The 25,364-nt window shown below is 36.8% G+C and overlaps 1 protein-coding gene and 1 long non-coding RNA gene across 5 annotated transcripts; one reads left to right on the plus strand and one right to left on the minus strand.

Annotated features, from left to right (window-relative positions):
• The first annotated feature begins 5,429 nt into the window (after window positions 1-5,429).
• Window positions 5,430-5,984, plus strand: LOC132630281 (uncharacterized). Its single transcript, XM_060345869.1, has one exon. The coding sequence runs from the start codon at window positions 5,430-5,432 to the stop codon at window positions 5,982-5,984; it is 555 nt and encodes a 184-aa protein (XP_060201852.1).
• A 1,774-nt stretch (window positions 5,985-7,758) lies between these two features.
• LOC132630284 (uncharacterized) lies at window positions 7,759-25,187 on the minus strand. 4 transcript variants are annotated; one of them, XR_009578558.1, is made up of 4 exons: window positions 16,613-25,187; window positions 10,007-15,599; window positions 9,192-9,244; window positions 7,759-8,178 (listed from the first exon to the last, which is right to left on the minus strand). It is a non-coding gene; the product is annotated as an uncharacterized LOC132630284 (long non-coding RNA). The 4 variants fall into 4 exon arrangements; XR_009578561.1 differs by having other exon boundaries at window positions 8,344-9,244; XR_009578560.1 differs by lacking the exon at window positions 10,007-15,599.
• Window positions 25,188-25,364: the final 177 nt, after the last annotated feature.

Consider the following 25,364-nt stretch of genomic DNA (forward strand, 5'->3'; position numbering starts at 1 on the left):
GGATTTGAAACAGTTTTTTTTTTGTTTTTTGAATTTCGATTTTTTTTTTGTAGAATCAAATCCCAAGCTAGATTTGTTGAAACAAACCTAATTAAGGCTCTGATACGAATTGATACAAGAACGGATACGCGGAAACGAGAAATTAAGAAGATAAACAAAAGGAAAAGAAAAGATAGATAATTTGATACAACTTAAGATTCAATTTAGCAACCAAAATTATATAAAACTAAGACCTCTAAATTATCATCAAAAGAAACACCAAATTCTTAAGTTGACCTCAAGGGAATTGAATTCCCAAGCAACCAACCTCTCATCAATCAAAGATTCAACAATAGCCATCCATGGCCTCTCTCACAAGTTTCTCTCTCTAGAGACAACTCTCAAAATCACTCATTAATTTATCAATTCATCAAAAGCCCCCTCATGAAATAAAAATACTAGCTATTTATACTAATGAAATAAAAAGACACTACATTATTACAATTATACCCTTAATGAAGTAAGAGCCTTGTTTGGATGTCTTCCATGGAAGTGAAACTTGAAAAGGCTTGCATTTAAGTACTAGCCCCTTTTGCATGCATAGCCTTCTTCTCCAAATAGCCTCCCAAGCTATCTTCCATATCTTGAATGTGACGTTCTTGAAGCCTTCCATCCAAGATATCTCCCATATCTTGAAGGCCATCCTATGTGGACCTCCCATGATCTTCAAAGACTCCATTTTGATGAAGCTCGATGGAGTTGGTCTTGTATCAAAACTGCAATTCTTATGCGGTAGTAGAAGAAGGGGGTGAAGGTGATGCACGCTTAGTAGAAGGCTGAAAGTGATACTTTACGCGAGCTTCAGCCAAACAGTGCTGATAATAGGCATGGTAAGGATCCGAAGCATACAGGAAACCAAACATTGCATTACCAGCTTGTTTTTTCTTAATGCTCTCCTCACAAGCTTCCCCGAAATTCGCCACGCAATATACAACCTTGTCAACAAGACCTCTAATAATAGGTGGAGGAACAACTTCACTCGCTGGAGGTGTTAGTCCCACATTCCCATCCATTGCCATCGCCATCTGTTTGTGCAAGAAAAGAAAAACAAAACAATCAGTTTGATCTCCTAAAATCCAAAAAATATGCTTTTATCTTCAGTTTGTTTGCGAATTTTCAATCGGGGACTCAGAATTTCATTCAAAAACTAATACTCCACTGCTAACCTAATAAAAAGACGTGAACCCCATAAACATGCAGCAACAAAAACTCCAATAATGAGCTTATTATTCTTTTTGTAATTCACTTCTCTTCAGTAAAAAGTAACATCTCGTATTTTACACTAACAACTAATTCCAGATTCATCAAAGAAAACATTAGAACAGCAAATAGAAAACGAATCTAGGTTTTTTTTTTTTTTTTCGCTTTTCACGAAAACAGAATAGATAAAAACTAATACTCCGGAAAAAAGCACTCAAGTACATATAACAGGAAGCAAATTAAAAGAAACTTACCTGATTAGACAAGCAAAATCAAGATATGGAATTAACAAGGGTTTCGGTGTTCGCTGAAGAAGAAGGAAAAACACTAGTTTCTCGTCTCTCTCTCTATATATATTTATAAGGAGCAAGTTAAACGACCTTTTTTTTTTCTTTGCCAAAAATAAACTAACTTATTGAATTTGGTACAAAAATACCCTCCTTCAGCCTATTGTTATAAAAGATGTCCTCAACTTTATATTTTGGTGCCCCTCCTTCAAGCTATTGGACCTAAAATACCCTCAACGTTATGTTTCGGCTTTGATTTCGCTGAAGAAGAAGAAACAAGGAGCTTCTGGTCTCTCTGTCTATATATAAGAAGCAAATTAATCGACCTTTTTGTTTTGCCAAAAATAACCCTAACTTATTGAATTTGGTTAAAAAATAACCTCCTTCAGCCTATTGTTATGAAAAATGTCCTCAACGTTATATTTTGGCGCTCCTCCTTCCACCTATTGGACCTAAAATACCCTCAAGGTTATGTTTAATTGGCTTCGATTTCGCTGAAGAAGAAGAAACGAGTAGCTTTTGGTCTCCCTCTTTCTATGTTATATATAAGGAGCAAATTAGCTGACTTTTTTTTTCTTTGTCAAAAATAACCCTAACTTATTGAATTTGGTTCAAAAATACGCTATAAAAAATGTCCTCAACGATATATTGTGGCACCCCTCCTTCCACCTATGTTGAACCTAAAATACCCTCAATGTTATGTTTTGGCTTCGGTTTTGCTGAAGAAGAAGAAACGAGGAGCTTCTGTTCTCTCTCTCTCTCTATATATATTTATAAGGAGCACATTAGCAGACCTTTTTTTTCTTTGTCAAAAATAACCCTAACTTAGTGAATTTGGTTAAAAAATACCCTCCTTCAGCCTATTGTAATAAAAAATGTCCTCAACGTGATATTTTGGCGCCCCTCCTTCCATCTATTGAACCTAAAATGCCCTCAAAGTTATGTTTTGGCTTTGGTTTCACTGAAGAAGAAGAAGAAGAAGAAGAAGAAGAAGAAACGAGGAGCTTCTAGTCTCTCTCTAAAATAGGGGTGTCAAGTGGGCCGGGCCGGGCCATTTAAATGTGGGCCACAAGGGGCCGGGTCGTGGCCGGGCCGGGCCGTAAGTTAAGTGGGCCGGGCTGGGTTTTAGTTAGTGGGCCGGGCCGGGTTTTAGTTAGTGGGCCGAGCCGGATTTTAATTATTTTAAAAAAAAATTCTAATGCTAAAATTTATTAAGTTTAATACTTTAAAATCTAGTTGTTGTCAACTTTATTTTAACCTTCAAGTTCCTTAAATTATACTTTGGCCCTATTTTCAAACTATAAATACCATTCATTCTTCTCCATATTATCTCACAATTCCCTACTCTCCTCTTTCTCTAAATTTCCTACTCATCTAAATGGGAACTAAATGGGAACAATGCACATGAGCTTTGATACTAAACCAAAGTTCTTAATTTAATTATCTCATCTGATCCTAAGTCCTAATGTCATGTGCAGATTGTCACGTCTCCATCATCGGTGGAGACATTTCAATATGCTAAAAAATATTTAATTATTATTATATATAAAATATTTGAAACTAATAAGATTATATTAATATATTATTATATATATAACTAATAGTTTATATTATTATATAGTATACTGTATAACCTATTGAAATATTTTTGCACTTGTGTAAGCCAACAACAAGATAGTAACTTAAAAGGGGTATTTGATTTATTTCACGCATCAGCAATTTCAGAGGTAAATTATTTTTCATTTAGTAGCAATTAAATATTAACGAATTCGATTCCTCTTCATTTTTATTGTCTCCATTTTTCTCAAGTTCTTACTTGAATAAGAGACACATTACATGAGTTAAAATTAATGGTTAAGTTTTAATTAACTAAAGTAAGATTCTAACTATGGTTTGAATAATTAATAAATATTTCATATATTTGCTTCCAAAATTTTAAGAATCCCACAATTATAGCTACAACTATTTTATTGGGATACAATGTTTTTAAAATACTTATTATTAGTAATAAATGTAATACTTATCTTTTTTTTTTTTAATTTGAAGTGGGCCGGGCCGGGCCGGTGCCCCGGTGGGCCATCACCCGGGCTTATGGTGAGCCGGGCTGGTGGGCTGTCCACCTTGTCCGGCCCAGCCCCCTAATAAAACCCACCTAGCCCAGCCCCTTACACCTATTAGTGGGCTTGGGCCGGGCCGGTGGTGGGCCGGGTTTACCGGGCCGGGTTCGGGCTGGCCCGGCCCACTTGACACCCTTACTCTAAAATGAGGAGCTTCTAGTCTCTCTCTAAAATGCCATCATTTATGTGTGTCTAAATCACATTCGCTAGAAACTTTTTAGTTTGGGGATGTTAGATTTGAGTCAGTAACTTCACATCTCAAACCCCCTGGTCTCCACCAAAGAAAAAAATAATCAGTAATATGTATGTGATCAGTAATATATACGTGATCAGTATTATGCATATATGCACAGAGATTACTGAGTTACGTTCGCATATTTAGAGCCGTTAATATGGTAATAGCTCTAACTCAACTATGGAACATTTGAAATATGATTATAATATTCAAACCGAGAAATTAATTGAATCAAACAAATTAAAGATAATGTATAGATTGAAAAATTATATAAGAACTCATGGTGTACCACAATAATCAGTTATATATAGATGCGCACGCACACACATAGTAAATGAACTCATTAAGGTCATCAAATATATAAAAACCCAACTGACGAGACTGAATAAAAGTAAAAGTTCAAAATTCGATAGGCGTGGTTAAGAAAATCGATAAGGATTTATATAGCCGACTCCATTTTGCTTGGAATTGAGATGAACTTGCAGTATCTTCATCCGTTTTGGATGTCATTGAAAATGTTTTAGTGTTACTCAAGGAATGTGGTAAAAGGAAAGCTGAAAAATTGCACTTACATATATTTCCTTGCAAAAGATAAAACTCACAAATATTTCGCAAAAATTTCAAGTTATAAACATATTTCCCATGGACATCAAAAAATAATGCTTCTTGATTAAGGTGTAACAATATAAAGGTGAATTTGATGAAAGTCGTGCTTTCTTTCTGCAAACACAAGGAAGCGCAAAGATAGACAAAAGGCCTAACAAAAACGTCTGTGCATGGGGTAAGACTTATAACAACGTATATGTCACACCTTTATGCAGCATTATACCTTTTTTTTTTTTTTAATAATTTAACTGTCACCTTTGATCATTGATGGGCAAAAATTACAGATTAGAGTTTGGCATTCCAAACTTTTGACATGATCATTGAGAAGTGACTATACTAGAAGGTTAGCTTCTCTAGTTAACACCAAAAAAGAATAGCCATTGATATCTAAGAAGAGCCATTGTAGCATTATACCATTAGACATTAGAAGAAGACATGAAAGATAAACAATAACAACAACAACAACATACTGTTGCAGTTTGTCTCTAGAACTGCAGGTTAATTTCAAAATGTTTAGCTGCAGTGCACAGGTGTCTACAAGACCTAAATTCAAGGTATAATAGATAATGTAGGACTGAAAAAGTCGAGGAAGTGCACACCAGAATAAGTTGCTGTTTTTTAGCCGTTTAGCTGTTTCTCTCTTTCCTAGTTTGTTTAGAAGTCTGTTAGCTATTTTTTAGTTTAGTTCCTTATTTTCAGCAAGCAGTAAAATCTGTTTAGCAGTACTCTACTGTAATTTAGTTAAGCTATGATGTATATAATCAGTTCCTTATGATCAATAAAACATCGATCTTTCAAGTCACTTATATTTCTTTGCTGTCAAATCTTAACATTGGCATCAGAGCCTTTTTTTGTTCTTAAGGGACTTGTGAGAGCTTGAGAGTTTTTGACTGAGTGAAACCCAAACACTTAACCAGACCATCCATAAAATCAATTTGCCAAGTTATGGAAGGTGAGAGTGTTTTCTCATCAATTGCTCCACCTGTTTTTGATGGCGAAAACTATCAGGTTTGGGCAGTCAGGATGGAAGCCTACACGGATGCATGTGATCTCTGGGAGGCAGTAGAGGAGGATTATGAAGTTCCTCCTTTACCAGGTAATCCTACCATGGCTCAGATCAAAACTCACAAGGAGAAGAAGACCAGGAAGTCGAAGGCGAAGGCATATCTCTATGCTGCAGTATCTCCTACTATTTTTTTCAGAATCACGACTCTTAGATCGGCTAAGGAAATATGGGATTTTCTGAAAAAAGAATATCACGGGGATGAAAGAATTCGAGGCATGATGGTCTTAAAACTGGTGAGGGAATTTGAAATGCAAAAAATGAAGGAATCTGAGACAATTAAAGAGTATTCAGATAGACTTATCAATCTGGCTAATAAGGTAAAGTTACTTGGTGCCGAACTTTCTGATATATGGATTGTGCAGAAAATCCTTGTTACTTTACCTGAAAAGTTTGAAGCAGCAATTGCTTCACTGGAAAATACAAAAGATCTGTAAAACATTACTTTGGCAAAGCTTTTGAACTCTTTGCAAGCACAGGAACAAATAAGATTGATGAGGAACGAGGGAGCTGTTGAAGGAGCCTCGCAAGCAAGGCAACAATTCAACTACGGAGGCAAAGGAAATAAGCAGAAGGAAAAGAAGAACTATGCCACGTCAACAGAAGTTGCTGCAACTAATGGCAATTCCAGCAACAACAACAAAGGTGGAAAGTATCCAGCTTGCCAGCATTGTGGGAAGAAAAATCATCCACACTTCAAGTGTTGGAGAAAACCTAATATGAGATGCAGAAAGTGTCATAAACTCGGTCATGCTGAGATTATTTGCAAAGAGAAACGACCACAACAATTAAATGAAGCACAAATTGCAGACTGACAAGAAGAAGAGCAATTGTTTGTGGCTACTTGTTTTATAAGTAAAAGTACTTCAAGCGAAAGCTGGTTAATTGATAGCGGTTGTACAAATCATATGACTCATGATGAGGAGATTTTCAGAGTGTTAGACAGATCTGGAACCTCTAAAGTCAGAATTGATAACGGTGATTATCTTCCTGCTAAAGGGAAAGGCACAATAGCTATTGAAAGCTATTTAGGTACAAAGTTGATTTCGGATGTACTCTATGTTCCTGAAATTGATCAAAATTTATTGAGCGTAGGGCAGTTTTTGGAGAATAATTTCAAGCTTATTTTTGCTGACAAGAAATGTGTGATCTTTGATCCAAAGGGTCAAGAAATCTGTCAAGTTAAAATGAGAGGAAGAAGTTCTTCCTTTGATCCAATGGAGGAAAAGCAGGCTGCCTATCTGAGCCAAGAGATGACAGCAGATGTATGGCACAAGAGACTCGGACATTTCCATCACAAGGCACTCTTGTACATGTCGACAAACGATATGGTTCAAGGAGTACCACCTATGGAGGAGGAACACTCAAGTTGCAGCACATGGCAATTGGGAAAGCAAAGCAGGATGCCTTTTCCCAAGGCAGCCTGGAGAGCATCGGTGAAGCTTCAATTAGTCCATACCAATATTTGTAAACCACATAAGACTGCTTCTCTTCAAGGAAGTAAATATTTTATCGCATTCATTGATGATATGACAAGAATGTGTTGGATTTTTTTCCTCAGGTTCAAGTCTGAAGTACCTGAAGTGTTCTGGAAGTTCAAAACTTTGGTAGAAAATCAAAGTGGGTGTAAGATGCAAATGCTGAGATCAGATAACGGTACTGAGTACACATCTGATCGATTTGAAAAGTTTTGTGAACATGCAGGAATCGAGTGTCACACCCCTTTTTAACCTGGGTTAAATTAGAAGTACGACATATTTGAGATTCCTATTTTTTGTTTATTTGTTTTAAGGAGTCGCCACCTAATTATTTATGGTGAATTTGGACACCTAAAGTTTAAAGTTATGTTTAAAGTTAGCTCTGTTTAAGGTCTGCGAAACTTAAGATTCTAGGTAAGGGTCCAATTAATCTAAAGGGAAGGTATTAAGCATCCTTTAAGACCCATTAACAATGGTTAACCGACCGGACTTATAATTTGTTAGGCTTAAGTGTAAATATAATATTTTAAATATTTTAAGAAAATATCTTGAAAGTATTGCTAAGGCCTTAAATAGTAATGTTATTCACAAAATAAGATTTGTAGAAAATAGGATGATTTGCCTATGAATAATAGCCTTGTCACGACCCAGCTCCGTGGGCCGCGACTGGAGCCCTACTTGGGCACCCGGACAGACAAACATACCAAACCGTCATATTATAGATTATCTCAGATCTCATATTAATCATTAAAACAAATTTAAAATCAAATATTATCTTAAGAGGTCACGCTTGTAAAGATATCATATCCAAAGCCAAAAGGAGCGGCGGAATACACATCGCCGATCATATATACTGATGCAAACATATGGGCCAGTTTGGCCGCCATAACAAATAGGACCGCATTAAGACATAAATCATAACCAAAATGAGTACACATAGGACCCACGACCCACATATATGACTACAGTCCTCTACAAATCCAAAACGAAGACATATGACGGGACAGGGCCCCGCCGTACCCAAATAGTCAGATATACAGAAGTATATACATAGCAAAAGATGTATGTACCAAAAGTGGACTCCGGATCAAAAGGGAGTACTCCGAAATAGCAGAAAGTGGAGCCTACAGTGGTGGATCACTGGTATCTGTACCTGCGGGCATGAAACGCAGCCCCCGAAGAAAGGGGGTCAGTACGGAAGATGTACTGAGTATGTAAAGCATAGAGTACAGAAATATAAGCCACAACTGAAAACAAACAGGATACAAAAGGGGAATACTGAACAGTATATCAAAATCTGTACTGAAAACGTATATACCTAATGCAGATAAAATCATGCAAAAGCTCAGGAATGTGGTCACCACTCCGACGCTGGTGCCACACACAGCATAACACCAGAAGGTTCAAATCTCCGTACATCCCCGAACACACATATCATCATAACATATCACCAGCCATATCACAGCATAACTCCAAACGGAACCCGGCCCTATGGCGAGGTCTCGGGAACCGTAACACAGCATACGGCCAAATTTATCATAGCGCGCACGAACCATAGCCGGCCCGGGAACCGGTGAACGAAGTCATAATAGGGGCACGAGCGGAGTCGTGAGCAAACAATGCAATTTATATATCAAAACACCTTTTGAAACTTGATAATATCATATGCTAACTCATTAGTCAAGTAGTTCGAACAATTAGTCAATACGGGGTTCGTTTCACAAAAGTACTTCCAAAGTAGTATTTATGGTTCAAAATATAATTTAGAATATCGTGGCAGTCAAAACATTACTTTATGATAGTCAAAATTCATAAACAAAAGTGCTTTGCCGACATTGTACAAAATGAGACTAATAGAGCAAACAAGGGACCCTCGATGCTAGCGGGCCCACCTCGGGTCAAGTCGAGGTGGCGGACATGAATCACGGACATTTGGGGTCTACGGAATCATACATGGAAGTTTCGAAGTGATTCGATTACATTTACAAAAGTTCCGGACATTTGATCACTTTTCAACAAAATATGAGTTTTATAATTCAATTCAATTGTGTGAATAGTACTCAATTTCCAATTCGGATTTCTAGGAACAGAATTGCCCTCGGGGCTCCAATATCGACCCAGTATACCTAAGACATGCCAAAAGAAGGAATGGGTAGCCTTACATACCTTATATACGTCTTACGCTCGTCCAAAACTCCAAATCCCGTTTCGCTCAGAATCTACAAATGGTCAAAGTTACCAATTAGGAATTGCGAGACTTTAAGAATTCATTTAACTTTATATTTGTCTACCGAAATTTCGGCAGCACTTCCCCTATACATATAACATCCCCGAGGCTTAGCTCAGCTCAATATCAACAACAACAACCCCACAATACCAAATGAATCAAGAATCACAACAAAATAGGTTCTAGCATCAATATTCTTCCTTTCTACATAAAGCGACAACTTCCATTCAAACTCCACAATATCAACTAATATCCACATTATCATATTCATTTACTCATTCAAGGTTATTCAAACGTATTCCAATAATATTCCATGCAATATACATGAATTCAAGTAATCCGCCACTTTCCATATTCTATCCGAAACGTCAACGACTACGACGAACCTACTAACTCGCATTGTTTCCTCCCAAATTTATTAACAACAACCATAATCCACATTTAAAGTCTTACTTTCACAATTATGTAAGAATATACAAAAATCATATAATTTTCCCATATCAACATACAACCAACTTCAATGCCAACTCACTTCGTTAAACCTTTATTTACGTCATAAATGCCACAACGTCACAACTAGCAAGCTAAATAAAATTTAACTCACCTCCCCATACCATTATGGCTCACGGCCATACATGCTTCACACACACACACACGCCATGCACACACACATCACAATTTCATGGGTTTTCATGCAATTTTAACCATTTTAACACATATGATTCTTCCATAACAAAAGAGATAAAATTCTTACCTTTTTCTTCAAGAATTTCCACTTTGTAAAAAAAGTACTCTTTTGCTTCCAAATTTGTATCACATTGAAGAGGGTTTCCAACTTAATAGGAAAACTAGAAGATTATGATTTTTGGACCAAGAATTGATGAGCTAAATTTTTTTCTTTCTCTTCCTCTCTCTAGCCGAAACCCTCTTAGTCTTTGGCTCTCTCTCTCTCTTGTTTGTTGTCTTGAAATGTTCTAGTGAATCCCATACAATTTTGACCCTTTTTATTTAAAATGCCACATGGAAGAATTCCCATGGGCTTGGGCTTGGCCACCCCATAGCTCTTGGGCCTCAATTCCATTAATTTTTTTTGAGCCCAATTCATTGTGGATTTTATTTGTAATTCCCGAAACTAATTCCCGAAATTCCAATTTCGCCCTTGGCCTTCTTCTGTATTTCCGCATCAATATTTTTCATGAATAACACACATATATGAAATAAAATCAAATATAGCCCTCATTTCCTACAAGCAAGATTATTCCAAATTTTTCCGAATGCGCAAACACGGGATATAACATTCTCCCCCCCTTTAGAACATTCGTCCTCGAATGTTAAATTAGCCTTATAGGGTTTTATAAATATGGTGGGGGAGTTTCTTTTTAGGAATAGCACACATAAGTCATTTGTCAATCAATATAACCAACTTAAGAGCTTAGATTACCTGTGGGCGTAGGAAACAAGTGGGGATACTCTTTCTTCATTTCGTCCTCTGCTCCCCATGTCATTTCTTCTTTATCATTGTTTCGCCAAAAGACCTTAACGGAGGGTATATTTTTTTTTTGGTACGTAGCCTCCTCACCTGACGATCCAGAGTAGCCACAGGTCTTCATAAGACAAGTCTTCCGTCACCCGAATATCATCCACCGAAAGTTTTCTGGAAGGATCACCGACACATTACGGAGCATGGATACAAGGAATACCGGATGTAGTTTCTCCAGATCAAATGGTAAATCTAACTCATAGGCGACCTCGCTTATCTTCCGAATAATCTGATACGGCCCGATGTACCACGGACTAAGCTTACTCTTTTACCGAATCCCATTACGCCCTTCACAGGCGATTAGTCACATCTGACTCAATTAATTTAGTTTCGCCCACATCGAACCAACCAATCGGAAATCTGCATTTTCTACTGTATAAGGTCTCGTATTTCGTATGGTGCTATCTGGATAAGGGAACGATAACTATTATTATAATAAGCAAATTCAGTTAACGGTAAATGATCACCTCCACTATCCTTCAAATCAATAACATATACCCGTAGCATATGTTCCAGTGTCTGAATAGTACGCTCGGCCTGTCCGTCGGACTGAGGATGACATACTGTGCTATGACTCACATGAGTTCTCAGCCCTCCCTGGGACGATCCCCAGAAGTTAGCCGTAAACTGGGCACCTCTGTCGGTTATAATAGATACAGAGATTCCGTGAAATCTTGCTATCTCTTTAATATGTCATCTGGCATAATTCTCAGCCCAATAAGTAGTCCTGACCAGGAGAAAACAAGCTGATTTCGTCAATCTATCAACAATAACTCAAATAGAATCATACCTGCGTGCAGTGCGCGGTAAACCCATAATGAAGTCTATATTAATCATTTCTCATTTCCAAGCTGGAATTTCATTTCCTGTAGAAATCCGCCGGGCTTTTGATGCTCGATCTTGACTCACTGACAATTTGGGCATTGGCCAGCGAACTATGCAGTGTCCCTTTTCATACTGTCCCATCAGTATAAACATTTAAGATCATGGTACATTTTCGTGGATTCAGAATGAATAGAATGTCGAACCTTATGTGCTTCGCCCATAATTGGCCATTGCGGCCCTGCAACGTCAGGCACACATAATCCGCCTCTGTATAGCAATATCCATTAGGTGAAACCTCGAACTGGATCTTTTCTTGTCAAGGGTTGTATCTCTGTACTATACCAGAATAGGATCCTCGAACCGGCGCTGTTTTACCTCTACCATAATTGATGACTCAACAATTTCTCGAACAGAAATTCCAGTATCTCCAGAATCTACCAAACGGACTCCGAAGCTGGCTAACTGATAAATTGTCACGAACCAATTCTTTCTTATCAGACTGTATATCAATCAAACTGCCCACGGACTTGCGGCTAAGTACGTCAACTACCACACTAGCTTTTCCAGGATGATACAACATATTAACATCAAAATCTTTAAATAATTCGAACCATCTTCTCTGTCGCAAATTCAGCTCCTTTTTCTTAAAATATACTGGAGGCACTTATGGTCCGTATAAATATCAACGTGGACCCCATGCAAGTGATGCCGCCACATCTCTAAAACATGAATCACCGCAGCTAATTCCAGGTCATAAGCGAAATAATTTCTCTTGTGCGGTCTGAGCTGTCGGGGAACATAGACTATAATCCGACCATGCTGTACTAATGCAAAACCTGTCCCAATACCGGAAGCATCATAATAAATAACTTTCCCGTCTGCCCCCTTTTAGGAAGAACTAGGACTGGAGCTGTAATTAATTTTTCCTTCAGCAACAGGAAACTGCATTCAAAAGTACCGGTTCACTGAAATTCCACTGCCTTCTGAGTTAGCTTCGATAATAGTGTCGTAGCAGACACAAAGTTCTCCACAGACCTCCTGTGATATTCGGCCAATCCCAAAAATTATGTACCTCAGTTGATGTCGAAGACCTAGGCTAATTCTTTATCGCTTTGATCTTGTGTGTCAATTATTTCCATTTGTACTTACTTTACTTCACTTGCATCCGCTTTCCCCCCTTTGGGGTTATACTTATACCGTATCCGTGTCTTTTCTTTCTAATCTATAACTTGGTTTTCTTCGTACAAGACCTTAACCAAATCACGAGGCGATGAGAACTCTCGGTTATATAGTACAAAATCTTATCTGATAGCTGGCACTCGAATAATTTAATTAATATAGCAATTTATCCTTTAATAATCATATCCTTCCTTCATACCCGTCCCTTATCCGTTGTTCTATTTTTCTCAATAGTCAAATTACTCAATATTCGCATGATTCATCATTCCATGCCATAGGTTTTTCTTTTGCCCTGCATTATTACATTCCAGTTCGTTTTTCGCAAGTAATTTCGTGCCTTGCCCGTCGACTCTTTTAGGAGCTCTGCTTAATTACGTTCCTTACGGTTCACCCCCCTTTGGTCTCCTTACCTTCCACTCAATTATTCTCTTTTCTTTCCAAAATATCGCCGTATTAGCATCTTCCAATCTCAACCCAGAGCAAAATCAATATCTGTTTATCTCATAACATCTGTATCATACCTTTCACTTTGTCTCATAAATTATATTCTGTTAATGTCTTCCATATATTATAGCACTGTCTATTAAGGTTCTCCAATCGATCGGCAAAATCATAAATGGGGTCCTATACATACATACATATATATATATATATATATATATATATATATATATATATATATATATATATATCACTGTCATTTCTTTCACAAGACATCTGCAATCATTGGTTCAACTCACTCTAATTCTAGAGCTGCATTGCTCTTTCTTATTTTTCACCAATCTAATCCGTCTCAGCCCACGCGACCTTTATAAAGTTTCTGATCATTCCACGTACCCTAATTTCCTTTTAGGTTACTCCAACTTTCCTATTCGCCTCTTGTATCCATATTTGCGAAAATTTTTGTACATTTCCCAGGGGGTCACCCATCCCAGAATTGGTCTGGCCCTGGCACGCTTAACCTTACAACTTTAATGCATTTAGACGCGTTAAGGCCGGTATAATGGCATAAATTTCCCCGCACAACCTTTATCACATAATTTAAGGCAAATCGGGGTCTTACGTATTTTCAAAACGTTCTCGTAGCGGGTTCCACCCCGATCTAGAGAGAATTCCTTTACTTTTCGGACTATATAGTCACCGTGTCGCCCCCTGTAAATCCTCAATATTCACCTTCATGCATATATATATATATAATTCTAGACAGTCCACAAATTTAGGTTTTCATTCCACAAATTCCATCTCCGATTAGTCGATAAAAATTCATAAAATGTTACTATAAGGCATTCTCCAACTACCAGCAAAATAAAACTGAAGTCCGACGAACTTCACGGAATCTTAATTCACATAATTACCACCATATTTATATTTTTCTTTTTGAGTCGTGAGCGAACCATTTAATTCTCAACTACCTGTCATACACTTCGTATCCTTCCAATAAAATAAAACTTAATCGTTGGACATTTTTGCCCTTCAGCATGGGCTTTTCTAAAGCACGATGTGGTTGGGACGTATTCTGGTCCGTTCAAATGAATTGCAAATTTGCTGCTCATATATGCTTTCTCGAATTAAAATTTCCCAAATAAGGGTAATGCTTCTTACAAATGACATGGAGAGTATCTCTTAAACTTTAATCCAACATAGTAGATTTACCCTATCGGTATCGACCTTCAAGACAGGTTAAGAATTTATATCTCATTTCCCTTTTCGTATTTCTAGAAAAATTTGGGCAGAGGTTCCTCTGTATTTCTTACTATCCCAAAACCTGTACACAGGAAATACCAACCATGCCTCGCAGGGCCAACACATATACGTATATACATATCATATCATATCGCCTTATAGCCACACGGGGCTAACAATTTCAAATAAAAGTATAAATATGCTGAGGCTTACCTCACATGCCCAACTCAACTGCACCTGCTACACTGTTCATGTTTATTTCTCTTTTCAATGTTCGACTTTATGTTTTAATCGTGCTTCAGAATACCTTACCCAACATACGTCTTTCATACCATTGTTTACCTGAGTACTGTGTAGCTTCCAATGTCAGCAGTCGCTGTCTTACGTCGATACCGCTCTCCAGCTGCAATCAAAGGTTAGAAAAAAAAAGGAATTCATTTCCTACAGCTGGCTCTATCGCACGATCTAAGATCCAAAGAAAGGGATCACCCTAAATGCCCTGTAGCCTCCTGTTTATAGATGTGGTGCACAACACACCGATAAACAAGACTCTACGAGACACGGCCTGTAGACATTCCGAGGACAAACCGCTCTGATACCACTTTTGTCACGACCCAGCCCCGTGAGCCGCGACTGGAGCCCTACTTGGGCACCCGGACAGACAAACATACCAAACCGTCGTATTATAGATTATCTCAGATCTCATATTAATCATTAAAACAAATTTAAAATCAAATATTATCTTAAGAGGTCACGCTTGTAAAGATATCATATCCAAAGCCAAAAGGAGCGGCGGAATACACATCGCCGATCATATATACTGATGCAAACATATGGGCCAGTTTGGCCGCCATAACAAATAGGACCGCATTAAGACATAAATCATAACCAAAATGAGTACACATAGGACCCACGACCCACATATATGACTACAGGCCTCTACAAATCCAAAACGAAGACATATGACGGGATAGGGCCCCGCCGTACCCAAATAGTCAGATATACAGAAGTATATACATAGCAAAAGATGTATGTACCAAAAGTGGACTCCGGATCAAAAGGGAGTACTCCGAAATAGCAGAAAGTGGAGCCTACAGTGGTGGATCATTGGTATCTGTACCTGCGGGCATGAAACGCAGCCCCCGAAGAAAGGGGGTCAGTACGGAAGATGTACTGAGTATGTAAAGCATAGAGTACAGAAATATAAGCCACAACTGAAAACAAACAGGATACAAAAGGGGAATACTGAACAGTATATCAAAATCTGTACTGAAAACGTATATACCTAATGCAGATAAAATCATGCAAAAGCTCAGGAATGTGGTCACCACTCCGACGCTGGTGCCACACACAGCATAACACCAGAAGGTTCAAATCTCCGTACATCCCCGAACACACATATCATCATAACATATCACCAGCCATATCACAGCATAACTCCAAACGGAACCCGGCCCTATGGCGAGGTCTCGGGAACCGTAACACAGCATACGGCCAAATTTATCATAGCGCGCACGAACCATAGCCGGCCCGGGAACCGGTGAACGAAGTCATAATAGGGGCACGAGCGGAGTCGTGAGCAAACAATGCAATTTATATATCAAAACACCTTTTGAAACTTGATAATATCATATGCTAACTCATTAGTCAAGTAGTTCGAACAATTAGTCAATACGGGGTTCGTTTCACAAAAGTACTTCCAAAGTAGTATTTATGGTTCAAAATATAATTTAGAATATCGTGGCAGTCAAAACATTACTTTATGATAGTCAAAATTCATAAACAAAAGTGCTTTGCCGACATTGTACAAAATGAGACTAATAGAGCAAACAAGGGACCCTCGATGCTAGCGGGCCCACCTCGGGTCAAGTCGAGGTGGCGGACATGAATCACGGACATTTGGGGTCTACGGAATCATACATGGAAGTTTCGAAGTGATTCGATTACATTTACAAAAGTTCCGGACATTTGATCACTTTTCAACAAAATATGAGTTTTATAATTCAATTCAATTGTGTGAATAGTACTCAATTTCCAATTCGGATTTCTAGGAACAGAATTGCCCTCGGGGCTCCAATATCGACCCAGTATACCTAAGACATGCCAAAAGAAGGAATGGGTAGCCTTACATACCTTATATACGTCTTACGCTCGTCCAAAACTCCAAATCCCGTTTCGCTCAGAATCTACAAATGGTCAAAGTTACCAATTAGGAATTGCGAGACTTTAAGAATTCATTTAACTTTATATTTGTCTACCGAAATTTCGGCAGCACTTCCCCTATACATATAACATCCCCGAGGCTTAGCTCAGCTCAATATCAACAACAACAACCCCACAATACCAAATGAATCAAGAATCACAACAAAATAGGTTCTAGCATCAATATTCTTCCTTTCTACATAAAGCGACAACTTCCATTCAAACTCCACAATATCAACTAATATCCACATTATCATATTCATTTACTCATTCAAGGTTATTCAAACGTATTCCAATAATATTCCATGCAATATACATGAATTCAAGTAATCCGCCACTTTCCATATTCTATCCGAAACGTCAACGACTACGACGAACCTACTAACTCGCATTGTTTCCTCCCAAATTTATTAACAACAACCATAATCCACATTTAAAGTCTTACTTTCACAATTATGTAAGAATATACAAAAATCATATAATTTTCCCATATCAACATACAACCAACTTCAATGCCAACTCACTTCGTTAAACCTTTATTTACGTCATAAATGCCACAACGACACAACTAGCAAGCTAAATAAAATTTAACTCACCTCCCCATACCATTATGGCTCACGCCATACATGCTTCACACACACACACACACGCCATGCACACACACATCACAATTCCATGGTTTTTCATGCAATTTTAACCATTTTAACACATATGATTCTTCCATAACAAAAGAGATAAAATTCTTACCTTTTTCTTCAAGAATTTCCACTTTGTAAAAAAAGTACTCTTTTGCTTCCAAATTTGTATCACATTGAAGAGGGTTTCCAACTTAATAGGAAAACTAGAAGATTATGATTTTTGGACCAAGAATTGATGAGCTAAATTTTTTTCTTTCTCTTCCTCTCTCTAGCCGAAACCCTCTTAGTCTTTGGCTCTCTCTCTCTCTTGTTTGTTGTCTTGAAATGTTCTAGTGAATCCTATACAATTTTGACCCTTTTTATTTAAAATGCCACATGGAAGAATTCCCATGGGCTTGGGCTTGGCCACACCATAGCTCTTGGGCCTCAATTCCATTAATTTTTTTTTGAGCCCAATTCATTGTGGATTTTATTTGTAATTCCCGAAACTAATTCCCGAAATTCCAATTTCGCCCTTGGCCTTCTTCCGTATTTCCGCATCAATATTTTTCATGAATAACACACATATATGAAATAAAATCAAATATAGCCCTCATTTCCTACAAGCAAGATTATTCCAAATTTTTCCGAATGCGCAAACACGGGATATAACAAGCCTTTTAAACGATAATTTGACAAAAGTGATCTTTAAGTAAAAACGATATTATATGAATATGATGGTATAGAAATGCCTGGACTTATGTTCTTAAATATGATGAAAAAGGCCATGAATTTCTTTCTATTTTTTTTATCGGCTAAAATATGTATAATTGGGTAAATCTTAAAAATGTTTATAAAATACAATTGGTTTCATATTTTGTGTGTTAGTGACATTTTGAAATTCCTAAGATGGTAATAATGAGAAATGATTCCTTTAACCCAAAAATATATAGGCATACTAGTTGAAAATCAATTATTCAAATAAATATTATAGATACCATAAATAGTTTAGAAAATAGAGGTGAATGTGATTTGTGGAATCAACTACCCATTACTAAACTAAAACCCTTAATGTCACTAAAGTTTATCTAAATTAACAAACAAGAAAAAATGTTAGTCATACAATACACATTAAATGCATACAAAAATAAAAATAGAGGAGTAGGTATGATGTAAATGGGCTCAGTCCATTTTCCAAAGAAAACTGATGTGGTCTGTTGCGGCTGTTCGCTGTTGGGCTTCGGCCCAGATTTTCTTTTTTTGTATTGCTGCGAACAGATCTAGACAGAGGGAGGAGTGATGTTTCGTTGGGCCTTGGCCCAACACCGAATGTGGGAGAAGACGACGAGTCGCCCGGACTCATATGCGAGATGTCATGCAAAAAATAAAAATAAAAGAAAAGGATTAGTACCTGCTCGACGAATAAGATTAAACATGTAAAATATGAGTTCAAAACAAATCAGTAGATTATGTACATGTTTTATAAGGCTGTCCGAATCAATTAACACAAATTAAGCAAGCCACCTGATTGCTATACCTCTGATGGCATACCCGAAATGAAAGAGATTAAATTCTACCTAATCATGAGGAATTTTAACTGGAAAACAGTGACACTAAATATTCCTACCAGACATGCGGACTCAGATTAACGGAGAGAAAAAAAAATGAAGTTGAAATAGCAACCAGATGTAAAGAAACAGAGACAGCAACATATACCCAGACATGGCGAGATAGACTAATTAACATCACCGACTAGGACTCAGGCCATAATGCATCAAGACAGTATGAATTACACGAGCGAGGAGATCATGGATCATTTTTTGGTGTCGATTAAAAGATTAACCATTACTACTAGTATAATAATGTCCATTTGAGTTTGTAAGGAAAGTATCATGACTTAAAAGCTTTGAACAAAGATCTAAATACTTCTACCCTATGAAAATATATAAATCGGTACAGTAACACATAGAAATATGACCCGAGACAGTAACATTTTCATTAAACCTTCATACATGTGATTAAAAGGATGAATAAAGTTAAACAACCTATCAAAGTAAATATTCTAAGTCATGATAACATTTATACTCATCCACGTGATAAATGAAAGGAACAAAGAATAGGATTTCAAGAAAATTTCAGCATGGCAGGTAGCAGAAGAAAAAACAAATTAACTTAACTGAAGTAGAATCATAGTCATGCTTAAAACATTCATTATCCGAACACACAAAAATAAAATCATCAACATGGATTTTTCCTAAATAAGCAAAGACTCTAGATACGGAGGGAGTAAATGAACTAAAATAGAGTCGAATTTACCTTTTGTGGGTGCAGTGAACAAAGACTTTGAGGTCCTCTTCAGATCTACTCCTTTGTTATGAATAAATTTGAAACTTGACTCAAATGAATTCCGAAATCTCTGTCACTGCTAAAGTCTACTGAGACAGAGAGAGTAACTCTAGAAATTAAAGGTTCTTCCCCTTTTAAAATGTGCAGAGAATGTATTTGATATGGTAGTGTTTCAAGATGTTCCAAAAAAATCCCCCCCTGCTAAAACATTTAATAAAGTATTTATAGATGTAGAAAATTAGGATTTTTGTTAAAGAGAGGAAGAGAAGAGAGAGCCGTTGAAATGTTAAAATTCTGTCCAGAAATTGGGGGGGGAGACAGAGAGAGTAGAGAGGACATAGGCGTGGGAGGACAAGAAGAAATGGAAGGGAGCCTGAGTGAAATGCAGTCAAAAAAGGAAGAAGCATGTGGAGCCTATTAAAGAAAAAGGGAAAAAGAAATCAGGGGAGATGTGTGGCGTGGAAAGAGGAATGCAAATGCAAAGTTTTCTTTCTTTCTTTTTTTTTTCTTTTTTTTTTCTTTTTTTTCTTTTGGGGTAGATAGCTATTGTCAAGAATTTACCCCTTGTAAAATAATATTTTGATGAAATAAAAATTATAATACGTTGTTTTAAAATACGAGCTTCAAAATGAGTCCAACATTGATATACTTCCGAGCAATTGCTTATGAGGTGAAAATTGTTGATTCTTCCTCTATTTAATTATTCTTGGGTTTCTAATTTAATAACTAGTACAATATATACTATGTGATGACAATTAATAATTAATATGTAGAAAATAAGGATTTAACAAAGTGTTGTCTTGTAATTAATTTAACGATTCCAAACCGAAAAAAATGAAACGATGACGAATATTTAAAAATTTGTGATAAAGTAATGCTCGTGATGTTGAAAATAAAAGTAGTGAAAATAATAGTAGTGAAAATAAAGTATTTAGCTCGTCAATAAATTTAGATGCCCGAGTGAATAAAATTAAATAAGGGAGGGACAAAATTGGGTGTCAACATCGAGCATCAACTCACTGCCCCATATACTCTGTAACAAAATGGGGTAAGTGAAAGGAAGAATAAGACTATAATGGGGATGTTGAGGTGCTTGTTATATGAGAAGGGCCTATCAAAGAATTTATGGGCAGAAGCAGCTAGTACTGCTGTGTTTTTGTTGAACAGGTTGCCTACAAAAGCAGTGGAGGGAAAGACACCTTTTAAGACATGGCATGGATATAAGCCTTCCTTGAAAAACTTAAAGATATTTGGTTAGTTGTGTTTCTCTTATATTCCATAGGTTAAGGGAGACAAGTTGGACAAGAAGGCTCAACCCGGAGTGTTTATCGGCTATAGCACAATCTCTAAAGCTTACAGAATTTTGCAACCTCAAATAGGAAAAATTGTGATAAGCAAAGATGTGTAATTTTATGGAGAATGAGCAATGGGATTGGGAAGAAGGTAAGCAAAAGCAGATTACAAGCAATCTGCTGGATTCTAATAAGAATATTGATCATCAACCTGTGAGAGGAACAAGGTTGCTCTCTGATATATACCAGAGATGCAATGTGGCGATTTAGAGCCTTCTGGATTCGAGGAAGCCATTTCAGATCCCAAGTGGCAAGCCGCAATGGAGGAGGAGCTTGCAATGATTAAGAAAAGCGAGACCTGACTGTTATACCCCATTTTAACCGGAGTCAAAATGGTTTACAACATCCCGGTAATTTCGGGGTTAATTAAAGTTAGGGAGTCGCCACCTAATTATTATGGTGAATTAGGGCACCTAAGGTTAATTAATGTTATTTTCTAAAGTTAACTCCGTTTTAAAGTCTACGAAACTAAAAGATCTAGGTAAGGGTTCAACTAATCTAAAGGGAAGGTATTAGACATCCTTTAAGATTCATTAACAATGGTTAACCGACCGAACTTATGCTAATTAATTTAAGGCTAAAAAATGCGAATATAACATTTTGCAATATTTAAGAAAATAGCCTGTAAGTGTTGCTAAGGTTATAAAATATAATAATGCTATTTAAAATAAGACTATAAATAATTTAAGAAAAGGATATTTCATAAAAAGATATATAGGTAGAGAGTTTTCAAATAATAACGTAATGCATTTCTGAATTTAAACAAAGAAACAATTATTTTCACAAGGACTGAAATCATTTTTATAAACCATATATCTTAGCATCGTTTGTTTCCAAACAAAAGTATTTCGTAACATCTTGTATGAATTTAAGGAGTTATACATAAATAACTACTTTAAAGAAACTTGATAGATTTGAGCATGGAGTTAGAAATACGTTATAGTAATATGTCGATGATGTTGGAATACGGGTTTGCTCTAAAAATACAGTGAAGGAGAAAGATGCATGTTTAAAATAAGATCTGATAATGCCAAAAGCTAATCTCAATTGGTTAACCCTTCTTCAAATTTAACTTCGGGTAAAACAAAAGAAAACTACTCTTTTAATTTAGCTTGATTATTAAAAAGAACTTCAACCTACTCTTCTTGCAATTGATATTTCAGAAAAAAAACTTTCACCATAACGAAAATTTACTTTTTAATAACACAACGAAGCTGTCCAAATCTTAAAAAAAAAAAAAATCAGTTTTCAATAAGTTAAGGAAGAAATAATTAGACCACGTTTCCTTCCTAGCAAGACTATCAACGACGTAAGGGTTATGGATACTTCAATTCTAGAACATCAAAACGTTATAGGCACCATAATCTACCCTTTCTAAATTGATAGCATTCTAGGCTATATCCTTCCAAGAGAACCAGCATATTCAAGGGACAATCCCACAAGTAAAAAAAATAAGATTGTAAGAAAGTTATGACGGATGCAGCTTCCTTGCACTCATTTCATTTCTTTTTTTTTTTGTTCAGATGGAAGAGAGAGAGAGAGAGAGAGGAAATGAGTAATGAGGGACAGAGGCTTCGAGGCAGCATGGTCTCAGACGAGACCGCTCGGACAATGAGTCTTTACAAAGACTCCATTTCGCTCCGAAGTGTACATTTAAAAAAAATGAAGAGATTAGTGACAAGGGAATTTACCCGAGGATATCATGGTTTTAAATGCATACATAACATGAATTTAACGTGACCACATAGGTACTGATTTATTTTTAGCTAATTCTCGTGACACAACAAAACTCAATCCGGATTATAAATGCAAAGAAAAGTAAACCCAAGCTTAAACATCAAGGGGGCAACAGACAAACAGTAGTGCAATAATCAGGTTAGAACATATATTAACATTATAACAAGTGTCTCATAATAGGGTCATGTGCATTTGGTGTAGTCAACTAAATGTGTACAAATAGAAAAGGGACAGTCTTTCAGATTCTCTTAGCAAATGGACATGTAAGCCGAGTGATTTGGTCTTAATAACAGTCTTGGCATAATCATAAAGAGATACAGTAGACATGGATTCCATAGAAGGAGCTAAACAGACAAGACTAGGTATCATGCTTGCTAAATCTTTGATAACTTAAGAGGAAACAGTCTCTTTGCAGGTTCATACAGTGCATTTAAGACAACATGCAAGTATTTCTGAAGAAGAAGAAACATGTACAGGTACAGGGGAAAAGGGGAGGGTAGATATGAAGATGCCTTAGTCATGTTTAGCTCAGCCATGGAGTCATATAGGCTAGTCATGCGCAGTTCAATCATGGAATCATATAGGCAGTTTCAGAAAAAGTAAACAATCCAATTAAATATAAGGCATGCTTTCAAACACACAACAAATTGTGCTAAATACAGGATTGAATCTTCATTTAAACAGACATGCCATGTTCAATTTACAAAAAAAGGTTCATGCCATTTTTGGGTCTTTCAAGCAAGTACTCAAACCACAGATTTATTTCCCTTTGAAAATAGAATAGTCTGAATCAAATATTGGCACATACAAACTAATTTTGGGCAAAACAGAGGCATACAAGGGCATAATTGATCATTTCTCACATATAAAGACATGCTTTATTCCAAATGAACTATGGATCATCCTAACAGGTATAAAAGTAACTTTAAATGTCAATTAAGCATTTTTTTATTCAATCTCCTATATGCATATCTAAACCCCAACTTGACTTCTTAAATACAACCTCAGTATACTACTAACACATGATAAGGACTATTAAGATTAACATGGGTATTAACAGACTCAGACTAAACTAAATAAGGCAATAACATTTAACATGGGCACTTATTTTTAAAAAAAGGAATTAACAGGTTTATGGAGTTATACATACTAACATTTGAACATAAATATGAACTAGTGACATATTTGAAAGATTAATCATAACAACATAAACTAATGCTAACACTACACTAAAGCTAGACTATACTAATCATACAATGGTCATTAAACCAACATAAACAAACAACCCCATATTAACTAAAGGACAGACTTGTAATGCTAAACTACTAACGATGCTATACTAACAACTAATTCATAAATATACACAAACATATAGTAAGCAGACACTAAAATAAATCCATAAGCAAAATAAAACAAGCTAATCAAACTGCCAAACAAGACAGATGCACATAAAGACCTAATAGATTGAGCCAATCTAGACATACCGAGCAGGTTCAACTATTAAATAATGTAGAGAGCATTATTCGTCTGGTTATAATCGACATGCTAAACAACCAACTAAACTAACATACATAATCCTATTAAAGCAGATTAACTACGTGATACAACTCTCATGTCTCGGCAAACTGGACTAGTGAAACATACTTAGCAAAATAGTTAATCACCATACCAAATAAGAACCATACTAAATTAAGCTAATCTAACTACATAAGTTTTCATAGAACAGAACTTAAAGCAGAAAGAGAAGGAGGGTTTCTGACCTTCTTCGTGTGCAGTGAACAGGACGCGGGGTCTCGGATCTGTGCTCGAACGCGAATGACGCTCGAATTCTTTTCGAGTGAAAACCTCAACACATCCAAGCACATGACGCAAAAGAAGGTTTTAAAACAAGAGTAATCAAACTGGACTTTGTTGGAAACTCTACTTAAAATTGATTTATTGATTAAACGGGATTAAATTTGAATGAAAGCCTTAATCAGGGATTTTGATACCTAACCCAGATTCCCAAAACCCTATTTATTTTTCCGATGTCCCCTTTTTTCTCTCCTCCCTTTTTTTCTGAAGATATATGTCAAATATATAGGCGGAACAAACTAGGGTTTGTGGACTCTTGAGTGGGAAAACCAGACCGAACCCTTGGTCAGGGGTTGTTTTGAAAACGTTATAGAATAGGACGAACCTCACATGATTTGATTCGGATCTTGCCCGAAATGGAGAGACCGAGACTCTGGCTTCGAGATTGAATTAGCCGTTTGGAGTCCGAATCAAATCTCTAAAATCGATCTTTTCAGAAACTTCAAAAGTTTTTTGGCCATTTGTGTTGACTATAGTCGAACGTTGCACGGAAATGGAGTGGCAAAGACCCGTGATGGTGAAAGGAGGTGGAGTAGTCATCCAAAAATGGAAGGAAAGAGGAGAAGACGACAAGGTGCGACTGCTTCTTTTCTTTAGGTTTCATTGATGAAAAGGCTTTAAAGATAAGTGGGACGGGTCGGGTAGAAAGGGTAATGGGCTGGTGAGTTTTAAAATATGGACTGATCATTGTCCGGGTGGTGGGCTTGACTGTTTGGGCCATTAATTGGCTGAAAGTATTGATCCTTCTTCCTTTATTTTAATTATTCTTGGGCTTCT

Source organism: Lycium barbarum, chromosome 3 (genome assembly GCF_019175385.1).
Source record: "Lycium barbarum isolate Lr01 chromosome 3, ASM1917538v2, whole genome shotgun sequence".
NCBI lineage: Eukaryota > Viridiplantae > Streptophyta > Magnoliopsida > Solanales > Solanaceae > Lycium > Lycium barbarum.

Bases quoted from the DNA above. Each gene is read 5' to 3' on its own strand.
- LOC132630281 (XM_060345869.1), top strand. From the start codon at position 5,430: ATGGAAGGTGAGAGTGTTTTCTCATCAATTGCTCCACCTGTTTTTGAT.